General features: G+C 45.4%; 2 protein-coding genes across 2 annotated transcripts in view; one reads left to right on the forward strand and one right to left on the reverse strand.

Annotated features, from left to right (window-relative positions):
• Positions 1-12,634, forward strand: part of LOC127188790 (deleted in malignant brain tumors 1 protein-like) — a 114,228-nt gene extending 101,594 nt beyond the window's left edge. The window contains exons 59-66 of the mRNA XM_051145095.1: positions 1-27; positions 290-328; positions 2,696-2,734; positions 4,729-5,040; positions 6,331-6,363; positions 7,139-7,314; positions 8,842-9,224; positions 12,304-12,634. The exon at positions 1-27 is cut by the window's left edge and continues 12 nt beyond it. Coding sequence (XP_051001052.1) covers positions 1-27; positions 290-328; positions 2,696-2,734; positions 4,729-5,040; positions 6,331-6,363; positions 7,139-7,314; positions 8,842-9,224; positions 12,304-12,616 — 1,322 coding nt within the window. The 3' untranslated portion in view covers positions 12,617-12,634. The remainder of the gene's footprint in view (positions 28-289; positions 329-2,695; positions 2,735-4,728; positions 5,041-6,330; positions 6,364-7,138; positions 7,315-8,841; positions 9,225-12,303) is intronic.
• A 3,521-nt stretch (positions 12,635-16,155) lies between these two features.
• Positions 16,156-27,570, reverse strand: Cuzd1 (CUB and zona pellucida like domains 1). The gene is made up of 9 exons (XM_051147005.1): positions 27,489-27,570; positions 24,900-25,050; positions 22,825-23,039; positions 21,806-21,956; positions 21,316-21,533; positions 19,816-19,988; positions 18,189-18,580; positions 17,270-17,538; positions 16,156-16,344 (listed from the first exon to the last, which is right to left on the reverse strand). The coding sequence occupies exons 1-9, from the start codon at positions 27,568-27,570 to the stop codon at positions 16,172-16,174; spliced, it is 1,824 nt and encodes a 607-aa protein (XP_051002962.1). The 3' UTR covers positions 16,156-16,171.
• Positions 27,571-27,937: the final 367 nt, after the last annotated feature.

Consider the following 27,937-nt stretch of genomic DNA (forward strand, 5'->3'; position numbering starts at 1 on the left):
CTTCAGCAGAAGCAAGCTCTGCAAATGGTAAGTCCCTGTCACGCCATTTAAACTAAAGAAACATTTCCTATTTAGTAGGCGTATTTCAAAAGTGAATCTTCTTAATGATCATATTGACCACAAAGCAAAGATAGTAAAAGATGCCCCGAGTGTCATTCAGCAGAATTTAAAGCCACACACAGACGCACCCTCATCTTCAGCAGAGATGTCTGCTAATCCTCTCAGCCTAAGTTAAACAGCCAGGGCTCTTCCTGACACGAGCTCCGTCCCCTCTGCTCTTTCTCTATAGATATTTCTTCACCCTCAGCAGAACTGACGACTCCAAGTGGTGAGTCCCATTGTTGTCTTTAAACTTACATAATGAGTTCCTTGTCATGTTGTATTTATGAGACAAGCCTGTTTAATGATCACATTGGTATCAAATAAACATCAATGCAATGGCATTCATTTAAAGCACTGTCTTCTCTGGTTTACCCACAGCTGAGAAGATCTCTGGTTGTCTTGTCAGCCTGTCCCATTCCTTTAACTGAAAACACAACTGTAGCTTTTGCTCTTTCTGTTTGGGAATTAAACATGTGTATCCAGGACTTTGTCTATGGCTTAAGCCTGATGTACATTTAAACCCCGCATCATTTCCACAGAGATGGTTATTCAGGCTTCCTTTACTCCAAGAACACTGATGTGGCCCTTCCACTACACGTGCCAAAATACCCAAGGGAGGCCAGGCCAGAGGGTTCAGATCTCATTTGGTTGTTTGTGTTGTGTTGTTTCAGGTCATGTTTCTATACACACACACACACACACACACACACACACACACACACACACACACACACACACACATCATATAGCTGTGACCATCATTCTGTTCATTTGTCTTTTGTTTTACACCATGCTGTTGTTAAACTGAAACACCCTTCTCCATTTTCCACTTCAGACAAGGCCCCTTCCTCCTGCGGCTTGTTCCTCACTCATTGCAGCTCTTGGGGGAGCCACTTTCTGATCACCCTCAGTCCGACCAAAATAACAGGCAGGAGACGGAGAAGAGAGGAAACAGATGTCAAGAGAGGCCAGTAAGCTCTGCTAGAACACAGCAGGCCTCCGCTAAGCTCTGCTAGGACACAGCAGGCCTCCACTAAGCTCTGCTAGGACACAGCAGGCCTCCGCTAAGCTCTGCTAGACCACAGTGTCCTGACATTGGACACTATGACAGCAGGTAGATGCTGGGGACAAGATGGACGGGCTAACATAGCCTCAGGTGCAGAGCCAGGAGGACAACGTAGAAACAATCTTTTGCTTTTGAAGGAAAATGATTAACAGAGAAGAAACACATTTGCTTAAGGTCACAGAGTGATGGCAAGACAAAACCAGGCATAGGAACTCTCATCCAAGGTCCTGCCAGTGCCCAGGGTTTGCTGGAGAATCCTCTGATCCCCGGGACATTTCTGGCTTTGGGAACAAGCCTCTGCTGCTCTTTTACTTATTAAATTTTAAGCCCTAGTTACTTTGAAAATATCCAAGGTTAAAACTCAATACAACCTATTTAATACATTTTTTTTTTCAGATGCAGTTAAGGTGGCTTCCTCCTCCCCACTCCCTCTCCCTTCTGGACCTGTCCTTTATGACTTCATTTTTGCCAGAAGATGTCTTTCTCGCTTGTCATTCTCACTGGCTCTTGGCATCACCTGAGGGGGCCTTCCGTTTGCAGACCGGGCTGTTGCATACTACCCATCTTACACAGTTAGACGGCACACATGCAGTCTACTACTTCCTCTGTGAAAGCACAGCATTCTAAATCACTTCCTGTTTCAACAGAAGATGCTTCTGTTAAGCCTCCCACCTCCTTCTTTTTCAGTTCCCTACCCTGAGCCCAACAAAAAGGCAATTGCCACAGCTTGTGCTCCGAGAATACAGAACAGTCAGACAGAACGTAATTCCTCGGGGTTTGCAAGTTTGCACTGAGAACGACCTGGTCCTCTTATACAGTTCCTCTGAGTTTCCATTGTTTTCAAACCTAAAGCAGTGATAAAACTTCCTCCAGACTCATTTTTTTGTAAGGATTGGGGGAGGGGATGGAGATTATCTGGCATGCTGTAGATGCACACAGTGGGAATGTCCTTTTTCTTTCTTTCTTTCTTTCTTTTTTTTTTTTTTTTTCTTTTCTTCAAGATTTCTTTATTTATTATTTACATAGCATTCTGCCTGCATGTGAGCCAGCAGGCCAGAAGAGGGCATCAGATCTCATTATGGATGGTTGTGAGCCACCATGAGGTTGCTGGGAATTGAATCCAGGACCTGTAGAAGAGCAGGCAGTGCTCTTAACCTCTGAGCCATCTCTCCAGCCCAAAGATTTCTTTTTTCGAGACAGGGTCTCTCTGTGTAGCCTCAGCTGTCCTGGCCTCACTTTGTAGACCAGGCTGGCCTCGAACTCACAGCAATCTGCCTGCCTCTGGCTCCCCAGTGCTGGGATTAAAGGCGTCGGCCACCACCGGCCGGCTCAGTGGGAATGTTCATAAGCCATGTTCCACGACATTGGCTTCTCACACACCCTGCAGTGTCTACAGATGGAAAACACACATGGCAAATGCATACCGCTACGGAGCAGGCTTGTTATTGTAGAGCTGCAGTCTAATGTAGAATTTCAGTGAAGTCACATTTTAATCCCTTCTTTTCACTAATTTTTTCTTTTTTTCAGGCACAGTTGCAACACTGACAAAAGCGACCTCATCGCCTGGTAATGACCACTGCGCTCGTTGCTGGAGTAACCCTCCAGTCCCTAACTTATGCTCCCACATTTCCTCTCCTCGTCTGTGGCCGGCTGCCCCCCCCCCATGTGGCTTAATGTAATGTCCCATCTTTCTCACTCAAAACCATACCTGAGGAAGATGATCAACTTCCTGCCCTTCATTCTCAGTCCTTACAAAACCATTGCCTAATGCCAAGGATGGTGGCACATATCTCTAATCACCAACGCTCAGGAGGCAGAGGCCCAGGCATCTCTGTGGATTGAATTGGTCTAGCCTCTCTAAGAAGTTCCAGGGACCAGCCAGGCCTCAGTAATGAGCCCGTGTCAAAAAAAAAAAAAAAAAAAAGTTGCCTATAAGATTGAAGCTCTTTTTAAAACATCTAACAAATTGTTTTACTCCTGGAGAATAAACAAAACATAACAATATTTTTCACATTTTGATGCCGAGAAAGTAAGGTGTCATGGACAGCACTTCCCCTCAGCTTAAAGCTGAACCACGAGCCTATGAGGGTGTGTGTCTGTAAAGCTCTGACGATTTTACACTGACGATATAATTACACCTTTCCCTGGAAGTTTCTGTTTCTTCCCACTCACAAAAACGATAAGTTGCCCATTGGTAGTCTGAGGATCACATTTCTCTTTTTCACTTAGATTTCCCACCCCTTACGAGAAAAGAGTTAGAAGCTGCGGGCACATTACACGCAGACATGTGCACAGTATGGCTCACGCACAGTTGGAATTCCCCGCTCAGACCTCATTCAGAAGATACCTGTGTGTATTCATGGGTCACGGTTTTCTCTTCCTGGTGCTCCATGCAAGGCAGGACCTCACTCTCGCCACTGACCTGTGCTTTCTGCCTGTTCGCATAGCTGCACAAGTACCTTGCTTTCTTTTTCTTTTTCTTTTTCTTTTTTTCTTTTTTTTTTTTTTTTCCGAGACAGGGTTTCTCTGTGTAGCCTTGGTCATCCTGGACTCACTTTGTAGACCAGGCTGGCCTCGAACTCACAGCAATCCGCCTGCCTCTGCCTCCCGAGTGCTGGGATTAAAGGTGTGTGCCACCATGCTCGGCTTTTTTTTTTTTTTTTTTTTTTTTTTTTTTTTTTTTGAGTTCCTTGCTTTCGGTATTACAACACCAATTAGGTCAAGAGAGACCATCACACTATAGTGAGAACTAATGCCTATGGGTTTATTACTCACAAAGGCAAGCCAGGGCAGTGTCTACTAACCAATTACTACAAAGACAAACCACCTGCCCCCTATCTGTGAGCGTGGCACTTCCAGCATAATACAGCCGTGCCTCCCACAAGGATGTTTCAGTCGGCAACAGACAATGCATAGCCAGGTACAACAATGGCTGTATAGACTGTTACCTAGTGCCCCACAGCGCGCTTTTTGTGTATAACAAGAGTCTCCCAACAGCACATTTCTCAGAAAGTATCCTCATGGGTAAGCGACGCAGTTGCACGGGTTTTGCCTTTTATTGTTTTATTCAAATGAAATACTTTTTGAAGTATTTATATGCAGCAGTGCACGTGTTACAATCTACCCATTGCTCTGTGGATGAGCACCCCGGTGTATGAGAACTCTGGTGCTCAGATCTGTGTATTAGGGTAGAACGGCTAAATTACACAATACAGTTTTTGCTGTTAAAATGTTGCCTCTTAAGAATAGTAGTGGTTTTCACGGGGTGTACTTAGATGAATGGGACAGCGCCTCCATTTAAAGCAATTGTTTTCCAAAGATTTCACCACGGGGTGAGGGTCGGGTGGGGGGGGGCTTTTGTTGGTTCAATTTTTGCCTGGTTTTGCTTTAAGCTTTGTAGTTTTGTTCAAAGATATTAGATGTTTGGGTAACTAGGTCCACTCTTCATGGACATTCTTTTAGGGCTAAGAGTAATTTAGGGGCATAGGGAAGGCTCTGGCTACAAGTGTCACCCTGTCTGCTCTAGAAACCTGACCGAACTGACTTTTCTTGCTTCGCAGACCTGCCTCTGCGCCTGGTGGGTGGGCGGAACCGCTGTGTGGGCCGGCTGGAGGTGCGGCACCAGGGTGTGTGGGGAACTGTGTGCGATGACCGCTGGAATATCAAGAACGCCCGAGTTGTGTGCCGCCTCCTGGGCTGCGGTCCAGCGCTAGGCGCTCCGGGTAGAAGCCACTTCGGGGCCGGCACAGGCCCCATCCTGATGAATGAAGTGCGCTGCTCGGGCACAGAGGACTCTCTGGAGAGCTGCGCCCACGCCGGCTGGACCACACACAACTGCCGCCACCACGAGGATGCGAGTGTGGTCTGTGCAGGTAGGGGCTCCTATGCAGGCAGGCGTGGGCTCCTGTGCAGGTACGGGACCAGGCTATCCCGTTTTAGGACAAAGAGCTCGTGGTGGTGATGTTTTGATCATTGGCTTGACTTTGTTAATGAGCTTGCTCTAATCTTAGCTCAGTAAACTATTTTAGTCAGAAATATAGCTGAAAAATTATGAGACTCAAAGAAGGGAGTGACGTGTCATTAAGAGCATAGCAATTGCTGCAGCCAGATACAATTTATCCTGTTAGTTTCTCAGTCTCTGATGTCATCAAGGGCCCCATCCTGGAGACACTGTATCACCTGACCTAACTAACCCTGGGAGTCTAGAACATATTCCACAGTGCCTTAGCTTCCCCCAATATTGTCAGCTCTGCCTTTCTTAGCATTCTGACTACCACCTGTATGGCACAGTAGCTCCTTCTAATCATTCTGGTTAGCCCCAAATTGGCCCATGCAATTTCAGAAAGTTGGGGAATTCTAAGACTTGAAGAAGTCTCAGTTCACCTCCATCCATTCTGTCACTGCTTTTATTACTGATGAACAGACCGTGCCCATTGCCTTTACCCTGTATGTGCCCTGTTTTGCATGGACATAGAGCCCAAATAGAAACACGGCCAGACTCCCCTAAAGCCAAGCACTACCCAACAAGTAGAAGCTATATCAGCCTGCCTGAGGCATCTACCCGACCCCCCACCCCGAGACTTTGGTTGTTATGGTGCCTCTCTGCAGTTCCACCATCCCTCTCAGAACCCCACTTTTATAAGGATCCATATTCTGTACCTCTGTACCTCTGTACCCCAAGGGGGCTCATTCCAAATGCATCCCGTGTCCAAAGACATCTGGTGTCTATGAAGGGCTTGAGTGAATCTGACTGTGCATTTCCTGGATGGAGCCTTAGCCCTGGGACACTTTCTTGTCTTGATTCTGAGCTAGGGAAGTCCTTGATAGCCCCAGAGTGCATGTTTTTCCTCAACCCAGGGCCCCAAGCATGGTTGTGTGCAAAAAGAAAGAAACCAAGAACCCATCCATGCAGGGATGTTTGCATTTACCAGTCCTTCGTTCCCGCAAATCTTGATGTTGATAACACCTATGTTCTCAGTGCTAGGTTTGCACGTGTCAGAATCCATCTCTGTCGCAAGACACTGGGTCCCTCTTTACTTTGCATGTTCTGGAATGTTCTCCTGCCATTACTCTCCAGCTCTGATGGCTTGTCTAATGATAGCTTACCGCACTCCTGCCGTGTTTCATCCCAGTGACATTCACTTTTCATCTCCCTTCAACAGGTCCAAAAGACTCTCTCGTGCCCAAGGATAATGGTAAAGTCATCTTCCCTCCTGGGGTCTGAAACTGATTGGGGAAGAAGCTCAGAGAGTAGTGGAGAAAAAGGAGGTCCACTAGCCTAGACAGGAGGAGGTTGGGGAAGAAGCCCCCTTGGACTTGGGTTCGCTCCAGTTTTGCCCTGTTCTTCTTCCAGCTAACCTCTGTACCAAAGGTCCAGACAGAAACATGTTCAGACAGAGCTTATCCTTTAAAGCCTGCGTCGACTGTAAGCAGGATTCCCTATTGATGTGGTCCAACTTCCAAGGCCTTTTTTGAGGAGATTAGTAAGGCTAATGAAAGGCAGGGCCGTGGGGAAGCCTGTTGGGAAAGCACTTGCCATGCAGGCATAAGGGCTTGTTTGTTCCTGAACACCCACAAAAAAAAAAAAAAAAAAAAAAAAAAAAAAAAAAAAGAGCCAGGCACAGTTGTATCCATTTGTAATCCCAGCACTGGGGATGTCGAGACAAGAGCAAGATGCCAAGAATGTGTTGGCCAGCCAGGCTCCAGGTTAAATGAGACACCTTGTCTCAAAAAATAAACGATCATCAAGGAAGATAGCCAACATTCACCTATGACTTCCTTTATATACGTGTGTACATGCGTGCATACACACACACACACACACACACACACACACACCTCTGCAAGTCAATCAAGGGAATAAAGGATGCCGAGGCAGGCCCAGGCCAGCCTGTGCTACTTCTGTAACATACAGACGGTCCCTGAGCTACCTGTCAATGTACCAGCTTCTTCCCTCTCTCCCTCCTTCAGCGCAGCTGTCCTGCTTGCCTCACCTCTTCCAAGCCGTCATTGACCGAGGCTATCTGCGGAGACTGGGGTACTCCTCTTGGGACATCCACTTAAATGACAGGATGTGTCGCCCCCAAGTCACTGGGCGTTACCTCATCTTCAGTATTCCTTATGGCCACTGTGGGACCATCAGGCAGGTGAGAGGCTGACAGGGAGGTGGTGACCTTCTGTGGGTGGCGTACAAGAAGAGGGGGTCAGAAAATTGCACTGCCTATTCAAACGTGTGTAAGGTAGAGAAAGAACTTTGCTTCTGAAGCGGCTCACTCGTTTCTCTGAAATGAAGACGGTTGGACACACGCACAACCTGCGATGACCTATAACAAATGTGGAGTGCAGTGGCACGTGTGATGGACAGATGAGTGGTGAATGGGTTGAAAATACTCTTCCGTTTTCAAAGCCAGCATCGGTCATGGGATGCTTCTTGACTGAACGTCAGGACACATCTACCCTGAGCAAGTTATGGTGCTGGGGTTGGGGGGATGGGTGGACCCGTCATCTGTCTGTCTGCTATGTCTCTAACAAAGTAGCTAGTCACGTTCCATGCTATGGGAAGCAAATGTCTAGGACATTCAAGAGTCGTTAAACATGTGCATTCCCGTAATTCTCTGCAACCATCTTCTTATGTCATGAAGCACCAGCATTGAAATTAAGGAAATGTGTGTACACACAAAGGAACCGTTCCGCCATGACAGCCTTCTCAGTATATTTGACAGTGACTTGATGCAAAACATGTCCCTAGAGCTGTTTTCTGCTTCCTTGTCTGTACACATGCAAAAGGCTCACCTGACACTGTGGCGGTCACATCCATTCAAACCAACCACACGATGCAGCCAATGTAAGCCCTTGAGTGCCATCCTTCCCGTTTTGTCTGCTGTTTGGTTGGTATAGATCATGGCTATTTTTATCCTTTTTGCTCTGAAAATCCCACTTCTTAGCTGAGAGATGTCTATCCCCGAAGCCAAACCAGAAGGTCCCTCTGTCCTGAGGAAGATGGCACCTGGCAGAGAGCCTCTGGATCTGGGTCACATGTGCTTCAAAAACGTTCTTGGCCAAGCTGTGCCTCTGGGCATCCACACAGAGCATTTGAGGCAGTATGGATGGTGGCTCCTGCCTGTCACTCTGTCCACCCACTTCTGACCTCTACATTTGCCAGAGCTGAGGTGTGGTGGACATAAGCAGCAAGAAGCAAGGCTAGGAGCCAGGGCTGACAGGACCAGGCCTACAGCTCACCTGCAGTAGGATCAAGGGCAGAGAAGATGCATGATCCAAGTTGGGTACGGTGAGGGTGGTGGGGAGCCAGTGGTAATTAAATGTGTGGAGGAACTCAAAAGAGACGGAGCTCCAGGAACTCATAGTGGATCTGCCACCCAGCTCACAGCTCTACACACTGGCCATTTCAGGAGGGAAGGGGTAGTTCTCACTCAGGGGAACACACACACACACACACACACGCACACACACACACACACACACACACACACACACACACACACACCCCTACCTTCCGGGTGTTAACGCAGTGGTCCAGCCAGGGACTCCAGCCATTAAACATCTCATGAAGCTGGTTCCCAGCACGTGTTAAAAGGAGAAATTCTACTGCCGAAAGAGGCACTAATCAGGAAACCTGGTACACTGTCCGCCAATTAATTCTCTCATCTTTACAGGAGCACCAAGGCTCTCTCAGCTACTCCAACTCCATCAGAGGCAGAACGCAAAGCCACCCTGGCCGAGTCATTGTAAGGCACAAGGTACCCCAGGTGAAATTCACCTGCAAGGTGGATGGCCAGTCTGCAGTTGAAATTGTGCATGGGAGTGACACCAAGAAGGATGACGTCAGCTATGACGTATCGATTACATTCCTCCAGTCACCTGTAGCTCAGAACACAGGTGGCAGAGCTCCTTCTTATGCCAGTCAGAGGGAAGAGGTCTTCCTCCAGGCCACCCTCCACAACCACAACCCCAATCTGAGGCTCATCGTGGATACCTGTGTGGCTTCTCCTGATGTCAGTGACTTCACAACTGTCAAATACGATTTGATCCAGGAAGGGTAAGGACAGTGAAAACTCACCCTAGTTGATGTAAACCGTGCATGGCCTTTCTCTGGGAACCTTTGGCTCCTGAACTTAGAGCCATAGGTCAGAAGGGTGGAGGGTTGTCCCTACCAGACCTCTGATAGGAACTTGACTCCTCAAAGATCCCATTCAGTGCTTGGCTGCTTCCCAGTTTCCCTCTCCCAGGACAAACCTTCATGACTTCGGCTCACACCAATAAGTCAATGTGTTTTTCCAAATGAGGCCCTTAGTTAAACTAGCCAGATGTCTTCGGGCTCTGTTGGCTCACCAAGTGTTTAGCCAAATGAGAACCTTGACAAGTTGTTTGCCTCTTTGGTTTATCGGGTGCTGGGGAACATACAAAAATGCCTATTTGCCCCAGATAGCATGAAAGACAAACCCAAAGAAAGAACTCCGCCCAAATCCAGCTTGGTGAACCAAATAAGTTTTCCGGGTTTATCTGCAGAAGCGTGAGTAAGGAGTTGTGTAGGTGACCCCAAGTGTGCCTCCTCAGCATGGATGACATATTCCTGGGAATGCTGTACAGAAGGAACTTCTCCCTCCCCCCAGCCCTGCTGCCCCCCCCCCCCCCCCCCCCCCCCCCCCCCCCCGCTTCACTTGACCTTCTACCTCTTACTCTAGGCCTCCTGAGATCACATGCAGCTGGGTTGGTTGGGTAGGAGGAGCTAAGGACTTTCCCATTCTCGGTAGAAAGGGACATTGATAGGCGTGGTGTCAGAGTCTCCTGAGTATGAGTGATCACAGTTGCTCTGACTTTGAGTTGGTAGTGGTCCCGTCTGAAGGGCAGGGACTAAATGTTCATGAAGGGGCAACTGACAAATAGTTAAGAAACTCATTATTTACTCAGTGGCTGTTTTAGCATGGTAAGAGGCTCAGCAGCGCAGAGGACACTGAGGCATCTGTTACCAAAGATCCACAGAGGAACAAGCAGCACCTGCCACAGGTGTCCAGGAGCTGTGGCATGAGACATACGAGTTGAGTTCCAGAGGGAAAAGGGTCCTCCCTTCTCACCGTCCTCATGATTATAATAAGGCGAGAAACTCAGGTGCCAAAATACCCCAGCCCGCACGCTGTTGTTCTTGCTTTAGACTTAATTTGCTCCTTTTTTTAAACTTTTAAATCTTAGATTGTTGATTGGACCTCTTTACAAATTATATGCATTTTAATATTATAAATCCTCCCCAAGCCTTGCCTTGGCAACATCCCACACATGTTTGGTATGTTGGGTATTGTATTATTTACTTTTCTATTGCTGTGACAAAACATATGACCAAGGCAACTTGTAGCAGGAAGTGTTTAATTAGGATTGTGATTTTAGAGGGTTAGAGTCCATGAAGGTAGTGTGAAGATTCAGTGACAGGAGCAGCTGAGAGCTCACATCTTGATTGACAAGTAGGAGGCAGAGAGAAAACATTGGGAATGTCAGTACTTTTTGAAAGCTCAAAATCTTCCCCCAGTGACACACCTACCTCCTCCAACAAGGCTTCCCAAACAGTCCTACCAAGTGGGGGACCAGGGACTCAAAATGAGCCTCTGGAGGCCCTTTTCCACCAACCCAGCACAGGTATCCATTTTCACGTCGTCCAAAACAGTCTTAAATTTCTCTTACATCAGTTGCTGATATACCAGTTACCCAAAAGTATACTGTTCACTTTTGAGTGTTTGAGAATTTTCCAGAAAGGTTGCTGCCATTGATTTCAAGTTTATTCCCATTGCTAGCTGAGAATGTGTTTCTATCCCTTTAAGACTATTGAAGTATGTCTTATGTGGTCTGATCTGACGATTGTTCTAGCTGGACTTGAGGAGAATATGAATTCTGCTGTTGTGGGATAGAGTGTTTAACAGTGGAGTAACAGTGTTCCTTGAGTCATTTGGACTCTTCTTGACTTTCTACCCACTGGACCTATAAGTTGATAGAGGGATACTGAAGCACCCAATTATAATGGTGGTTTTCTCTACCCCACCCCATTTTCACACTTTGCTTGTAGGTGCATTACACTAATTATTATTACATTTGGCCAGTGACTATTCTTCAACTTCGATTATCTTGGTTAAGGCTCTCTTCTTAGAGGACTGGCCCTTTCTCTTGTGGTTGTAAAACACGCCTCTTGCCCCTGACAATTCTGTTCTCTCTGAAGTTTGTTCCGTATAAAACGAACAGCTGCTGTCTTGTTCTCCACTCCCTTTCAACGTATTGGTATCTTTGTTTATTTTCACTTTTGGTTTTGCAAGACAGGGTTCTCTGTGTAGCCTTGGCTGTCCCAGGCTCACTTTGTAGACCAGGCTGGCCTTGAACTCACATCGATTCGCCTGCCTCTGCCTCCTGAGTGCTGGGACTATCTTTATATTTAAAGTGACTATCTTATAGAGAACAGTCAGATGGTTTTGTATATTCCTTAATATCTATTCTTCTGTCTTTGCATTGGTGTGCGTGTGTGTTTGAACCATTCATATATTAAGTTTATATCCAAACAGTTAGATTAAAATCCACCACCTATGCCTTATGTTTGTCTTTTGTCTTCCCATGCCCTGTGTCCGCCCTTTTTCTGTCTTCTCTAATTATTTTTTAACTGTGTATTTTACATAACTCCATTTTATCTCCTCTTGACATTACCACTTACACTGCTCTGTGTTTTACAATAATATACTTTCTTTGGGTAGCATTGGGAATTGAACCCAGGGCACTGGGAATGCTAGCCAAGCCTCTGACCGGCATTACCAGGCCTATGGCATACTTTTTGAATAATTTAAGTGCACTTTTAAATGTCACAGCCATCTTATACTCTCTTTAGACGAAATAGGGTAGACCTAGAAGGCAAAAGTTGCAGCAAAAACCTTGATTTGTTTGCACTGCATTTAACTGTTCCCTTCTGTTTATGCCTGGATATGGAGTTTCCATTAATAATGGAAGCTAGTAGTAGTTGCTTCAGAAAAGTGAGGTACTCAATCCTTTTGGGATTCAGAACCTCAGAGCCAAGCCTAGTTGTGTGGGTTGGAGAAAATTCATGTCGTGTGTCAGTTAACCTTTGAGGTCTGGGTTTTTCTCCCCATCAGGTGCATCAAAGACAGTTCCTACTCCAACCTCCATTCCCCTGAGAAGAACGTGGCCCAGTTCAAGTTCAATGCCTTCAGCTTCCTCAAAAGCTATGACGTGGTCTACCTGCAGTGTAAGGTGGCTGTTTGCCGAATCGGGGACCACTCTCCCCGGTGCTCACAAGGCTGTACCCAGCGGGAAAGGAGAGGGACAGGCTCTGCAGAGGTCAGAGGAGGAGAAACTGAGTCTTTCCAAACAGTGGGGCCACTGAGGATCCACAGAGCGGTTAGTGGAGAGCAAGGCCCTGGTGTGATTTCTTCTGCCCTCACATGAGTACGTCAGAAAACTGGAATCAGGTCTGTTTTTTACCAGGAAGCAATGTTCCATCCCTCAGAACCCAGATGATGACCTAACTGTCTGCACTATGCCCGCAGACGGGTGGAAGAGGCTGCGGGGGGTGGGGGTGGGGGGTTGCTTCACTGGGGTTTGTTACTAAATAAATCTCTGAGCGCCAACTTCTAAGGCAGTTGGTCTGTTCGTGGGCTAAAAGAAATGCTGATTTGCTATTATTCTTCACTCTCAAGACCTGGATCACTCTCTTTAAAATGTACAAAACATTTGAAACATCAAGGTTGTCTCTCTTTACCCTGTGGCTAATTAAAGATTGTTTTTAAATGTCTCCATACTATTTGGGTGCTGATAGGTAGGTGGGCCTCTTTCTGTTCCTCTGGAGATGTGAGAGTTCATTTCCAGACCTTGCCAGTAATCTTGCAAAATATAAAAAATAAAATAAAATAAAATGTTTTCTGGGAAGCCACAGCGTCCATTTTCTTTAAGCTCTTTTTAAGCAAAACACCTAAACAATGCAAGTCATTGGTAATGTTCTGGAAAAAGTCTCATTTGGTTGTTTTGTTTTGAAGGGAACAAATCAGAGCCTTGCTTCTGGGGGGTCTGGCCTTCGGCTTGCAACTGGGAGGGCTGCAACCCGAGCCATTAGAACCCATGCCTCTGTGTGAGCCTCAGGTGTGTGCACAGTCACGTTCTCAAGGCATCTGGGAAATTTGAAAATTACCGAGAAAGCTGAAGGACAAACAACAGCAGGGCGGTAACACGGTGTTCCTGAAGCGGGAGTACTGCCCTCGCTCTAATCTCCTCATCTCCTGGAAGGAGACACAGTCTGTTCTGTACTCAGTGCCTTCAAAGCCGTCACTTTGTTTTGTTTTGTTTTCCCCTTTGAGACAAGGTCTCCCTGCGTAGTCCAGATTGGCTTTGGCCAAGTGGTGCTGCTCATTACATTTTCTTTGGGAACACGGATTTGAACAGGGTAATGGTTGTTTTTTCCACTGTCCAGAAATATTCAGTAGAAATATTTCAGATGAGCCCTCACCTTTGTCCAAGAAATTGTTCCGGTCTCTGTCGATAAATAGCATGTGAGAACTGAGATTACAGTAATAGTTTCACCTTCTGAAGAGACCTGATGGCTAACTCTGAGGTACTGACATGGAGATTCGGCAAATAACTCACATCACCTTAGAGAACATTTCAGTTTGATTTTTTTTTTCTTTTTTAAAAATGTTCTTTACCAATTATCACCTTGGTAAGACTAAGGGGTTTTGCCTCCACCTTCCACCAGGACAGGGTGATGTCAGGGAAGGCATAATGGAGTTTGAGGTGCTCTTCATCTCTAAACAGCTGTGAGTCCTTACCTGTACCTATGAGAAGTCGACCAGGTGGAGAGCCGGGATGTCCACGCCCACTCCTATTTAGAAAGGAATTGGAATCCTTTCCTTCTGAGCATCCCCAGTGGAGTGCCAAGAGTGAGGTGACCACTTCCTGGGAGCAGAGAACACCAAGTAGGCTGGACCACCTCTGCCCCTCTGATTGGCACATGACTCTTACTGCGTTTCTATGCCTGTGTTGTTAGCATCTCTGAAATGCTTAGGTAAGTAAGTCTCCTGAACGAAGCACAGAAGTAGAGTTTGCTTTGGAAGATATCTGAAAGCCATGTTGTTTTAGCAAGAAAAGATAATAGGTGCCCAGAAGTGACATCAAATGCCCCTCAAATAGATGGACTCATTTGCCAGGCTGCTGGCGGTGCTGCTGGCTAGGGGCTCATAGACCACCGTTCCCTAGGGATGTCCATCAGGACAGCAGCTTTGCCCAAGTCCACAGCTCCATTTGAGCAGCCCTTATCCAAGCATGACTTTTCATTACTTCGTAGTAGAGCACGGATGCCCTGGTTGCTAAGAAATTCTCTTCTCTGATCTTTACCACATCCCCAGAAGATATCAACTCCTATCGAGCCCTCTTTCAAGCTGTAGAGACAGAGGGTGGAGGTAACTTGGACAGTACATCTAAACAGGAAAAGAGGTAAGGACCAGCACCCAACCCACTGCCTCCAGACCTAGGACCTCTGATCACATTCCTATAGTAATCATGACTATATTCTCTACTGAGTCACAATACTTGATCATTTTCTTAGAATGACATAGTCGTGCCTGGAGTGCCTCTGAATATCTATCAGAGATGGCCAGAACAGATCATATAATCGACTCCTGATAGTGAGATGGCCGAGAGGCAGTGGCCAGACCAGACAGTTGTGCCATCTTAAGAACTCAATGTGAGGCTAGAGACGTGGCTCAGGAGCTTAGGGTGCTTGCTGCCCTTACAGAGGACCCAGGTTCAGCTCCCGGCACCCACATGGCAGCTCCCAACCATCGAACTCTGGTTCCAGGAGATCCAATGCTCTCTCATCTTCCTCAGGCACCAGTACACACACGGTGTACCTACGTATAGGCAGGGGAAACACTCATACACATGAAAGAAAAATAAATAAATAAATAAAGCCATGATCTTCCTATGACTAGTGAAACTTCTCCGTGTTTTTCTGCTTTTTTGAAAGGAGCAATGGTAAGATTTAGGTTCTATGGATGAACAGAGAGGAGAATCATTACATGAACATTTAGGAAGAGGTCACATGTGGAATAACTGCTTTGGTTCAGGGCTGGGAAATCAGCCTGTAAGGATTGAGATGGTGTCTTCTATATCCGTTGCCTATCGGTGGATTCCCTGTGATGTCTGGTGTGAATGACACATATCTATAGAAGAAAAACATAACAAAAATAAAAGAAGCAAAGGTCTTTGGCATCCTGGGATCCCTGTGTAGACCTATCTGGAACATGAAGTATGTATTTGTTAGGTGGCGAGATGGTTTGTTTGTTTGTTTGTTTGTTTTGTTTTGTTGTCTAACATAATTAGCTTTGGTACTTGGCAGGGATTCTATAATATCTTCCATAACATCTGCTCAGGCTCATGGGAAATAGAAGAGGAATGTCTTTATCTCATGAGTCAAAAGCCAGGTGGAAGTCTCATTGTCTCCTCAGGTTCTTTTCTTCACCGAAGCTCCTCTGTAGCTGCAGTGGCTTCAGCGGACTGAAAAGCCCACTCCTTCACTGCAGTTTCAAGTGACAACTTTTTCATCTTTCTAAGGGTGTCATATTTGTGTTTATTCTTTAAAGTTTATAGATGACACATCTTTTACTTGGCATCTAAAAAGAAACTGAGCTGCATCGTGGTGGCTCACACCGTTAGTCCCGGCACTGGGGAGGCAGAGGCAGCAACTCAATGAATTCAAAACTAGCCTGGTCTACATAGCAAGTCCCAGGCCAGTCAGAGTTACATAATGAGACTCTGTCCAAAAAGGATAACCAGACATATTTATTCATTTCAACCATCCCATAATGAAATACACTCCCACTGTGACGTAAACATGAAGGTATGAATGTTGTCTTTTTGCGCCTTCATGGTTTATTCCTGATCTTTATAGGCACAGGGAACTGTTTCACCAAGCACCCACAAGAAGACAAGGGGCCTTCGTGGGGTCCACAGCTAGTAGACCTGCAGCTTCTGGTATCTGTTATCCATCCGTTGGTTTACAAAATGCCTCACTGTGGCTGCGGCCACAACCACCACATTCAGAGCAAGAACCATGAAGGAAAACAGGTGCAGATGGCTGAGAGGCTGGTTTGAAATTTCTGCTTCATGTGTTTGAGACAGAAGTCCTGGAATTGAAAATATTTTTAAGCATTAGCATGACAAAATTTTGGTAGTAGTCAAAGTTTCAAGTTATGTCCTGGGACTCTTATGCATAAGTTGATAATACGTAATTTCATCTCACTATAGGGGACAGTTATCAAACATCTAAGCTCGTTATATTTATCTTTTGTCCTAGGTCATTTAACTCTGGACTGCCTTTGAGTCTTTGCTATGCAGCCTGTCAGGTTTCAATATGCCCAGTAGTAAGTAGGTTATGCTACGTTAACATAATACCATCTACTTTGAATATATAACATTTCCCCCAAATAGGCTCTGATGTGTGCCCTGGTTGGCTTTGTTCCTCATTTAGATGTTAAAAGAGATTATTTCTAATTTAATTATCTATTTAAATATCTATAATAAGGAACTGGGACACTAACAGAAAGTTGCTTTTAGAAATAAGGATGGAGGGCTGGAGAGATGGCTCAGCGGTTAAGAGCTCTCACTGGCTGCTCTTCCAGAGGACCCTGGGTCAATTCCCAGCACCCACATGGCAGCTCACAACTGTTCTGTAACTCCCAGTTCCAAGGGATCTGAACAGCCCCACACAGATATACATACAGGCAAACAACAATGCCTCTAAAATAAAAATAAATAAATAAAAATTTAAAACAAGAAATAAGGATAGTACACATATACTCCCAGAAGTTCTACAAATGGTGTTGTAGTGCCAGTGTGCTATGCATGTGTGTGTGTGTGTGTGTGTGTGTGTGTGTGTGTGTGTGTATGCACAAATGATAAATATGATTGAAATCTCAATTTTTGTACTTGGCCACTTGTTTGCTAGAACGTCTATGTTAGATGCCCTAACTGTACAACCCAGAGACAACAGATTTGGGCCACATTTCACGAGCCACAGGCATCCTTAGAGGATGATTAGCACGTCCTTGCCTGCGCTCCCACTTGCACTTCGGTCCCTCTTCAGGCGAATTGGTCCTACGACAGAATCAGTCTTCCATTTGTACGAGGAGGTATCTCGTTTCCTTCTTGAGACACAGCCTTGACTGCAGCGAGATGTGTGGTCATTGGCATCACAGATCAGGATCTTACACTTCAGATATACAGAGCTCAGGTGTCTCAAGAACTTAAAGGCGTTAAACTGGAATCTTCCGTAGTGTCCAGATAAGGGATACACCTTACAAGTCTCATCTCGACTGCACCTGGAACGGAGTTTAGGGACAGAACAGAGGTTGGCACAGTGGTTCCTGAGTCTGGAAGCTCTGGGTGGAGTGAAAGACTCTCTCTCAAAAACCAATGAGAGGATGAGAAGATGGATTCGTGGTTAAAGCACCTATCATACAAATATGAGGACCAGAATTTGGGGCCCTGTTCAGAACTTACTTTTGCCAGGTGCATGTGCTGGCCCACCTGCATACCAGCACTCAGAATGTAGAGACTGGGGAAACCCCAGAGCAAGCTGGCTAGCCAAAGCAAACAGCCTCTAGCAAGTTCTAAGTTTAACTGATACAGTGAACCTCAGTGACTGAGATGTCAACTGAGACTCCTGGCATCAAGCCCAGGCCTCTGCAGATGCACACAGTCATGCGCGTGAACGCTCACATACGCCAACACGCAAGTGAACATGTACACATACATACACATACCCCACACATATACAAATGAAAAAAACCCACATAATTAAAATACAAGTCAGAGAGGCTTTGAGGAAGACAACTGACATCAGTCTAGCCTCCACATGCACACACGTGCACATTCACCCACTCACCCCTGACACAGACACACATCAAAATAAAGAGAAGGAAAAATACTTCTGCTGGCAAATGCAAAGATCCGTGAGAGGAGTGCATACCCGCTGTTGATTAAGTCATAAGTTGGAGACGCGAAGTCCGAGGTGGGGGAGGCTCGGCACGTATCCAGAAACAGCACCAGGTTTGGATCTAAGGTGTGCAAAGTGACTTGGACAAAAAGAGTTTGGTTCAAATCCACATAATACGGGGACTCCTGTATATAGTTTTCAAATGTGCTGGACTCATAAAGAGCCATGCTGGTGTTGTACTTGCCCAGGACGCTTTGGTTTTGTATGATGTCATCCTCAGTTATATACAGAATCTCCACAGTAGAATTATATTCCATCTCACATGTCACCACAATCTGGAGGTGCTTCTGCCGGGTGATCACAGCAGGCACTGAAGAGTTGGTGAAGGTGATTATGTTGGTATAAGAGATCGTGTGCTCCTCTATCTGCGGGATGGGAAGGAATTCAAATTTCACATTTTAAACCATCAATATTTTAGAGCACAGAGAAGGATAAGGCTTGCAGGTAGCAATCTAATTTCCTCTAGTCACGAGATAACAGTTTTCATGTCAAATACTCTCAACCTTAAGTCCGTTTTACTGTAGCAATGACCAACCTGTAGGAGGAAGAAGGTGAAAGATGGAGCTTGCCCTAGAAAGACTGAAAGAATAGAATTGGGTAGGATTTTCCTTCAATTACATTTACATCATTGTGCAATGGAAACGTTTAGCCCTAAAGACTTTAAACTCAACAGACCAGGCCTGTTGGCATAGACCTCAGCTCTTTAGCAGGCTTGAGGCAGAAGGATCACAAGTTCAAAGCCCACTTGAGCCACAGAGGTCACAGCCAGCCTGAACAACTTAGTGAGATCCTGTTTCAAAACAAAGAGTAAACAGAGGTCTGAGAAATACAGCTCAGTGGCAGAGCTAGGCTCGCCTAGCATGTATGAGGCCCTGGGGTTGACAAATAGAAGGTTGACTCTATAACGTGTCCCCTCCACGTACAGGCCTAAGTAAGTGTGGCTAACCTGGCACTTCCCCTGAAGGCTTGGCCTTGATGCACCCTAGATGTCCATGAAATGATAAAGCCTATGTGTTTGTTTTTGGAAAGAAAAAAATGAAGAGCAGGAAACGTTTACTCCTTATCAACTCCTCTGGTCTAGCCTTGGCCCTCAGTCACAAAGTGGTTTAAATTTACAGTGTGTATATTAAGGGGCCGAAGAGTGTTGACAGCACTTGAGATCTTAAGTGATATTTCTGATGCGTGCAGACCCAATCACAAACTTACCACCCTTTGTATTTGAAGTAAGAGTTTACTTTCTGCCTTTTAAAGGAAAATCAGATCTTAAAAACCTAGCTGTGTTTTTCCAAATACAGAATGGTGACAGTCTGCCCAACTTTTCCCAGTAGGCTAAGAAACCCTGACCACCGAAGATATTCCAACTCTGTCTAGTGAGCATTCAGAGCTCTCACACCCATCCTCCAGCTACCCTGCATATGACTAAGACAGTCTTGCCTTCTTCATGTGAATGTGAGAGAATGTGCGCACATCTTTGAGCATGCTTTCTCCGTCTACCCACGGGTGTCTACTGTGGTCTGTGAAAGCTACAGCCACATTTCATACCCTGTGCATCGCCGTGTGCTGGGCGTGGGACAGAACCCAACTGTGGGTCTCACAGTACCTTTTTGATTGTACCGCATTCATGCAGGGGGATAGAGAATTCTATGACGTTGGATACACTTGGTCTGCAGGTCGGGTCATTTAGCTGCAAATTGGTCTCATTGTAGCTAAGTGACTGTAGGTATGATTTGTTTATGATGACTCTCATCTTCTCAGAAGAACAACTTAATGATGCTATTGGGAAAAGAAGAAGAAAGATTGGAAAGAATGAACACATTTGAGCCAGCTAGGAACTTGGTATTTTTAGGACTGCCATATGCAGACAAGTTTATAAAAAGTTTAACCTACTGGGATTGGTGCCACACACATTTAATCTTAGCAGTTAGGAGGTAGAGTCAGGCTGATCTCTGTGGATCCTAGGTCTACACAGAGAGTTCCAGGATATGCAGGGCTACATAGTGAGGCCTTGTCTCAAAACACAGAACAGCAATAACAGAAACAAACAACCTGAACCCACTGGGCCGGGAGGATGGCTGTCCATAAGAGAGCTTTCTGCTTGAGTGTGAGGACCTGAATTCTAATCCCCATACAAAGCCATGTGTGGCTGTGAATGTGCCTGAGACCCTAGCCCTGCTGGGGACCGAGACAGAAGAGTCACTAGGGTTTGCTGGCTGCCAGCCTACAGCACACCTCCAGATTAAGACCCTGTCTCAAGGGAATAAAGCAGAAAGTGCTAGAGCAGGGAACCCAATGTTCTCCTCTGGCCTTCACACACACACACACACACACACACACACACACACACACACACACACACACACAGAGAGAGAGAGAGAGAGAGAGAGAGAGAGAGAGACAGGGACAGAGACAGAGAGAGACAGAGACACACACACAAACACAGATACAGATGCAGACACACACACACACACCACACACAGATGCATGAACAAACACATGCACATGCCGACTCTCACACACAAAATAAATAAGAAAATAATAAACAAACAATAATAAGAAGGTCTCTGAACTCATGGTACCTTAAACGGTAGGTAGAAGACTGGCCCAGCCAAGTAGTTGATAAGCTTTTCACAATGCCCATTGCTACCCTATTTAGAACTATAATTTATACATCTAGTATTTTTATACATTTTAATCAAAATATATTTCCATCTTTTCCTTTCCCCCTTTTGTCCCTAAGTCCTTCCCAAGTGCCCTCTCTCCAACTTTTCTATGCCCCCCCACTCCCAAATTCATAGACTCTTCTTCCCCAGTTATTATTATTACATTTCTTTGAAATTATGTCATTACAGAAGACATTAAGCCAACCAGAGCCTGGGTTCTACAGGAATCACTTTCAGCTTAATGGAGTCACTCACTTCCTCCTGTGGTAAGCAAGCCATAAAGTGGATTCTCAAGCCTCCGTTTTAGCTATGTTCCTAAGTACTCATTACAGGCTAGCAAACAAGGCTGGCCACATTCGGGCTAAGAATTAAGGAACAGGGTCTATGTATGTAATAATCGTAGAGCTCAAAATAGCTAAGGGTCATGAAAAATGACTTACTAGTGTTGACGTCTTCTGTGTAAATTGAAGTATAGGAAGCAGAAAAGCCTCTGTAGGAATTGGCATAATCTGTAGATAGCACGAGAGTCATGGAGTTGGAGGATGATTCGAAGGTAGGTTGCCCACGGCCGCAGAGTTGTTTGAGCAGGCCTGATGTTGTGGAGGGGCCGTCATAGAGTGCGATGAAATCAAATCTGCAGTGTTCATCCATTTCTAGGCTAAGAGGGACAGCCTCTGATGTAAAATCTTTTCACACCAGCTCACTTTTGTTTGCCATCATTCCCTCTAAAGTCCTTACAGTGACATCTCAGATTCATGATGACAAACCTGGAACTTTGTCAGTCCCTTCATGGGACCTCAGAATGTCCAGAAAAATCATCAACAGCACTGCTAAGCATTTTTTTTTCTACACTGGTTCTCTGTGATTTTTTCCTCCTCATGTTGGTCCCCCCATTGGCTGGGGATTCCTCCAGTAGACCCCAATACTTACAAGAGCTCTTTAAAAGTCAATTTTATCTTATAGCCTTTCTCCACTTGTATGTGCCACACGCAATATGCCAGCTCAGGATGTGGATTTGGATAATTGGGGCTGGTGAAGGAGCCTTCCAGAGTGTTCAGGTAACCACCACAGTTTGGGATAGCTGGAAAGATACAAAGGTAGTTGTGTTTTTTTTCTTTCTGTGAGCTTAACATGTCATCCCTGAGTGTCGCAGCACCACTGTCTTCTCTGTAGGTCACCCTGGAGGCTTTCATCTACTCATAGCACCAGACCATTTGCCTTTGGTGTGTCTGAGAACACAGCTTTGCCCTGCTGTCAAATGAATCACACTAAGGCAAGCTGAAAAGCTGGCGAGGCCCACCACCTCCTGGACTGAGCTATGGAACATGGCCACACTCCCAGAGCTGGCGCTGGAGGTTCCTCATCCCCTGTCACTGCTCAGTCGCATTGGCTACCAGCATAGGAGCTGCTGTTCTAGACTGTCCTTTCTTAACACATCTGCTGGGGCTTCAGTTTAGAGTCCTTCCCTGCCCCCCCTCCTCTCCTGACCCTAGCCAAGCTAATAGTTAAAGGTCAGCTCAGACACAACCTTCCTTGGTCCTTCCCTGCCATCATAGATACAGTAGCAGGCAACAGGACAGGGAAGCAAACTGAAGACCTCTATGGATGTATAAAGTACTCTAGGTTAGCTGGCTTAGAGGACCCATGTCAGGTGTGAGGAGGTAGCCTGGGTCCAGCTCCAGAAGAGCTTGATATTTCTCCACCATGGTGTTTCCCTCACCAGGGAACCAGTTAGAGGAAAAGAGTCATGAGCTTCCCCAGACCCAAAGAATCAGCTCTTCAAAGGTAGCAACTGAACCTGTGACTTCTGTGCACATAACTGGAGAAGCATCTTTTCCACCAGAGAGGGCTGTGAGGGAACAGACTGAAGAGCACAATGTCCCCAGCAGGAACTGATGTAACCTGTGCTTGCTGTGGGCTGGGGAAAGGACGCGCCAAGGACAACTTACAGGTACCAGAGGGGAAGAAATAGTAGAAGATAAAGACACTTCTTTGGATCCTTGTCCAGTCAGTGACTATCTGAACTGTCAAGGCATTGGACGATGATTCAAACACAGGCACAAAGTCATTTTCACTGCAGACCTTGCCTAGCAGAGGCCCGTTGGTGGATCTCCCATCAAATACCATAATGTTTTCACTTTCACAACCTCCATCTGGATCTAACCTGGGAACAGAACACAGCTGTGGTTGGAGAACACTACTAGCAAAGTGGCTTTCAAAACGCATTGCCCAACCCCCCCACCACCACCCCCCACCCCTACCCCCGCTCATATTAGCCCAACAGTTTATAAAATGAGGGCGGTCTGGTTCATTTAAACCTCTCCAAGACCAGTCATGAGCCCCATGCCTCTTCAGTGTCAAACCACAACCTTCATGGGCTCAGGAAAGGGAACCAACTTGCCAACACTGTATAGTTAGCAGCCGAACAGAAACAGACCTGGGATCCACAGCTGCTTTCCTTCTCCCACTTCCATCGCCCTGCTCCCTGTGACTGCATGGAGGCTATGGAGTATACAGCTTTCTAAATTAAAACCCAGCCTCCCTGATGCTTGATATCCAAGCTTGCTGAAAACAAAACAAAACAAACTCCCTCCTCTATGGCCACCTTCTGGTGCCTTTTCCTCCCCACCATATGCTCACTCTGGAGGAAGGGCCAATGCTCTGGGCTGAACAGGGCAACACAGGATTTCTATTTTCTGCTCATACTGTCAGGCTTTTCCCAAAGACCCATACAGTGTCCATGTCCAAGATGGCTTTGAGGCAATGTTACAAGCATAGAGAGCCTGAACTCCACATCCATCTTAAGTATGTCTATGCTGTATAGCTTTGGACCAGCAATTTCACCTTGTTTGGCCTCAGATTTCTCTCTGTCAAAGGAACACTATGGTGTACTTTTTACTTTTGTTGAAAGTTTTTGTTTGGTGTGTTCTCAGCACGAAGCACCTAACATGGACTTCGTACACAAGAAGTCGCCCCAATGAATGTCTTCTTTCTACTAAGCTTCGCTCTGACCACAATTCTGCAAAAATGGGAGGGGTGTAGGTTTCTAGATAGCTCTACTGCTCCAGGAAGTCAGTGACTGCCTTCTTTGCATTTCACTGAAGGTCAGTCAGTCCAGCTTCTACAGCACAGAGTCCTGGTTCTCCAGCTTTGGTGGCTGGAACAGCAGGATCAGAGTCATTTGAGAATTTGTTTCTTATGCAGATGTTCAGGCTCTGCCTATCTTATTTAAATTAGAAAATAAAGACCCCAAGATGGCCAGCATGCGCACTTTCATGAGTCTTCTGGGTGACTCTGTCAGCTACAGAGTGAGAGCCATTGAAGTCACAGTTGGAGCCTCAGAGCAAGGGCGCTGGAATCCCATGCCTTCCTTCATCTGGTATTTTGGTGGCCTTGGTCCCCAGAGTGGCTTCTGTGAGATTTCTTATCTACCTGCTGCAGAGGAGTTTCGAGAAATCAGCTAGGGCAGATTTTTATGATGTCCCAAGGCTTTGTGGCACAGTGTCTCAGATCTTAGCATGTCACAGTAAGAGCATTACAAAACATGTGTAAATGTATTCTGTTTTTACATAAAATTTCAAAAATTATCACAAGTAAGTCCAACCTTCAGAGATTATTATTTAACTGTATACGGTGCAGCCTAGAATTGACTTTTTTTTTTTTTTTTTTTTTTTTTGGAAGTTTCCATGATGGCTCTAATGTAGACCAGAGTTTAAGATTTTAAGACCTACAGTCTAGAACTAAACTATCTGGGTACCAACCTTGAACGTGGTGTGCATTATTTCATAGACCTCTACAGCTATCAAATCCCTTGTATCTATAGCTCTAGCACTGGCCTCACAGGACCTGTGTGACCCAGATTTTGGCATGCCAGTCTTTGATGATGACTGTCTACCATAATGATCACATCATGGGATCACGCCAATCCCCGGAAACAACTGAGTTCCCTCCGCAGAGAGCTCAGCTCCCATCCCAACATAGCTAGAGTCAGCACCCTCCTTGAGAAATCGAAGCCTTCACTTACTGGATGTGGGAGATGATGATTCTGATGCTCCTGTTTTCAGGTCGTTCTATGGTCCAGGTGCAGTTCTCATCAGCATTGAGCTGTAGGACCAGGGCTTTGTGGGTCTCTCCCAGATTGGCCCCTCCCAGATTGGCCGTGCATCTTGATCTGCCTGGTAGATACCATAGATGGCACTGAGGAAAGGAGGGATCCCTGTCTCTCCAGCGGGTACTAGGATTCAACATCCCACAGGGAGTAGTTGACCAACATAAAACGGACTCTACAATTTTTTGTGTGCTTTTATTTGATTATAGTTTTCCCCCCTCTTTGGGTGTTCATTTATTTATTTTTCTAGGTTTTGAGGGCTTTGCTGTTGTATTGGGGTTTGGGTTGTTTTTGAGGAAGAACTTAAAGTTGGGTGGGAGGAGAAGAGGATCTGGAAGGACTTGAAAGAAGAGAAGAATACAAACAAAATGTTTAAAGTTAAGCCTATAAGTAGGCAGGCGACTTGGAGAAATATTGCAGTCCCTCTGAGGAAGGAACCAAGACACAAGCAATGGGTTTGCCCTTTGAGCCCTGGGGTAGAAATTATAATTTCTCTATATGTGGTCCATAAAAGAATGTGTTAGGACTTGAAGAAAGACCTATATAGAATAGATAAAAAGTTATTACAATTCAATAGTTAAAAGACGAGGCCAGTCTTCCAGTTTAGTGTTTTTATGAGATCCCTGAGTGTATGAATGAGTGTGCCTCTGACTCTTCTTCCTTCTCTTGGGCACTTTTCCTTCTGTTAGTTTTTTTTTTTCTTGTCCAACTTTGATGTGATATTTTTGTTTTATCTTATATTTTATTTTGTTACATTTTTTGAATGAATGAATGAATGAATGTAAACCTAGCTACTAGGGTAAAGGTTAACAACTGAAGCTTATGCCTGCTGGGAGAGGAAGCACCACTTTCCCCCATGGAATAAGGTGTACCAGCCATAAGACCAGGGCAGGTCTCATGTTCAGGAGTAGTTGACCAACCTATAAGGGACTCCACAATTTTTTGTGTGCCTTTATTGATTAAAGTTTATTTTGTTCTTTGGATGTTGAATTATTTTGCCTTCTAGGTTTTGGAGATTTTTGTTGTTGTATTGGTTTGGAAGTGTTTTTGAGAAATAATTTAAAGTTGGGTGACTAGGGAGGAAGAGAGGACCTGAAAGGACTCGGGAGAAGAGACTAATATGGTCAAAATATGTTTAAAGTTAAAACAAAATAGTTCAAAATTTTAAAAAGGTGGTGGTGCACACCTTTAATTCCAGCACTCGAAAGGCAGAGGCAAGCAGATTTCTGTGAGTTCAACGGCAGCCTGGTCTACAGAGTGAGTTCCAGGACAGCCAAGACTATACGCTGAAACTCTAGTCTCAAAAAAAAAAAAAAAAAAAACCCAAAAAAATAGTTATAAAAAATTATTGGGGAAAAAAGGCCAGTGAGATGGCCTAGTGTTACCCACTAGGCTCTTGTCGCCAAGGCTGATGGCCCAAATGTAATCCCCAGTACCCACACGGTAGGAGGAGAGAACCAGCTCTGGGAAGTTGTCCTCTGATCCCCACCTAAGCACTGTAACATGTGAAAACACATGTGCTTGAGCACTCACAATAAATGCATGTAAAAGAAAAACTTAAAGACAGAGAGCCCAATGGCAAATGGAAAAAGCAAGGTATGCACTTAGAACTGCAGCATTTGGAAGGCTGAGGAAGGAGGCTCTTGTGCAGAGAGGCCAGCTTAGGGTTTGTAGTCACACACACACACACACACACACACACACACACACACACACACACACACACACACACACACACACACACACACACACACACACACTCCAGCAAGGACAAGAATAGACACATTTTCCAAAAGAGACTGATGTACTTAGAAACAAACCCTCCTGTGTTCTTTCACCTGTGACTGATGAGTGAATCGTCTACCTTTGTTTACCTGACAGTAACTAGTTCTACATTTGTCAGGACAAAGAAAGCAAAGATAATTGAAGAGGGTGGCAAAATCTCACCCACCCTGGACCAGCATCTTTATTAAAACCTGCTGTGAGTTCATCAGTCTTTTCCTTTTCTCTTCTTTTTGATTTTAAAAATGTTCTACGAGTAGTTCTAGACACAAACAATATCATATTGTAAAACTTTCATGTTTTCCTCTTAACAAACCCTTTCTGTTCTGTAAGTTCTCTTAGAACTTACAAGATTATTCTCTGTATTGATTTACCCTTAAAAAAATAAATCAGCAACCAAAATGTACATTTTTTAAAAAGCCAATATCTATTCATGTAGATACATAGCTTTAGGGTTATTTTCCTAAGATGGGCTGTCGAATGTGAAATTACATAGTGAACTTGTGTGTGCCTTTTCTATTCAATGACCATGTCCATATAGGCTTTAATGAAATGACTATCAGTACAAAGTCCAGAGACCACCAGGGTGAGTTATACTCTGTATTGCCTCTGTATATTCTCTGAGAGTAGTGGCAGATATGAACATTTTCAAAGTTTTGGAAGAGGGCTGGTAAAAACCAGCCCTTGTTGTCTGAGTTGAAGAATCTGGTTCAATTTTCTTACCTTCAGCCTCTGTAGAATTCAGCTGTGCCCCATAGGATACAGCTAAAACAGCCCAAAGGAACAGCCTTCTAGTGACCTCCATCTTTGCCAGGTGCCCCAGAGCCTGCAGGCTTTTATAATTCTCTGGGTTTTGTAAGCTTCCTGACATCTAGGGAAACGTGTCTGTTTGGCCACACCAAGGCTGATGCTAGTGAGAACTCCACAGCTGTGGGGCTGCATCCTTGCCAGCAGTTCCTGGCATTGCACACATCCTTCCAGGTCACTCCTCAAAGGGCTGTGGGGCCAGCCAGCCCAGTTCTGCACAGGGCTCAGCAGCTACATAGCAGTTCCTCTGGCCTTGAAACTGCTCTGCACTTGAGCCTTGGTCCTCTCTGTGCAGATCATTAGTGAAGTGGCACCACCAGATTGAGGCCATGACTTCTCCAGGAATGGAAGTCTATGGGTTCCAG

This window comes from Acomys russatus, chromosome 5 (genome assembly GCF_903995435.1).
Source record: "Acomys russatus chromosome 5, mAcoRus1.1, whole genome shotgun sequence".
Taxonomy (NCBI): Eukaryota; Metazoa; Chordata; class Mammalia; order Rodentia; family Muridae; genus Acomys; species Acomys russatus.

Coding starts and splice junctions, on each gene's coding strand:
- Cuzd1 (XM_051147005.1), bottom strand. CDS start 27,570: ATGGAGGTCACTAGAAGGCTGTTCCTTTGGGCTGTTTTAGCTGTATCC. Junction 17,539..18,188: donor TATGACTTAATCAACAGCGG/GTATGCACTCCT, acceptor ACTCCGTTCCAG/GTGCAGTCGAGATGAGACTT. Junction 16,345..17,269: donor AAGTGCAAGTGGGAGCGCAG/GCAAGGACGTGC, acceptor TTTCAATTCCAG/GACTTCTGTCTCAAACACAT.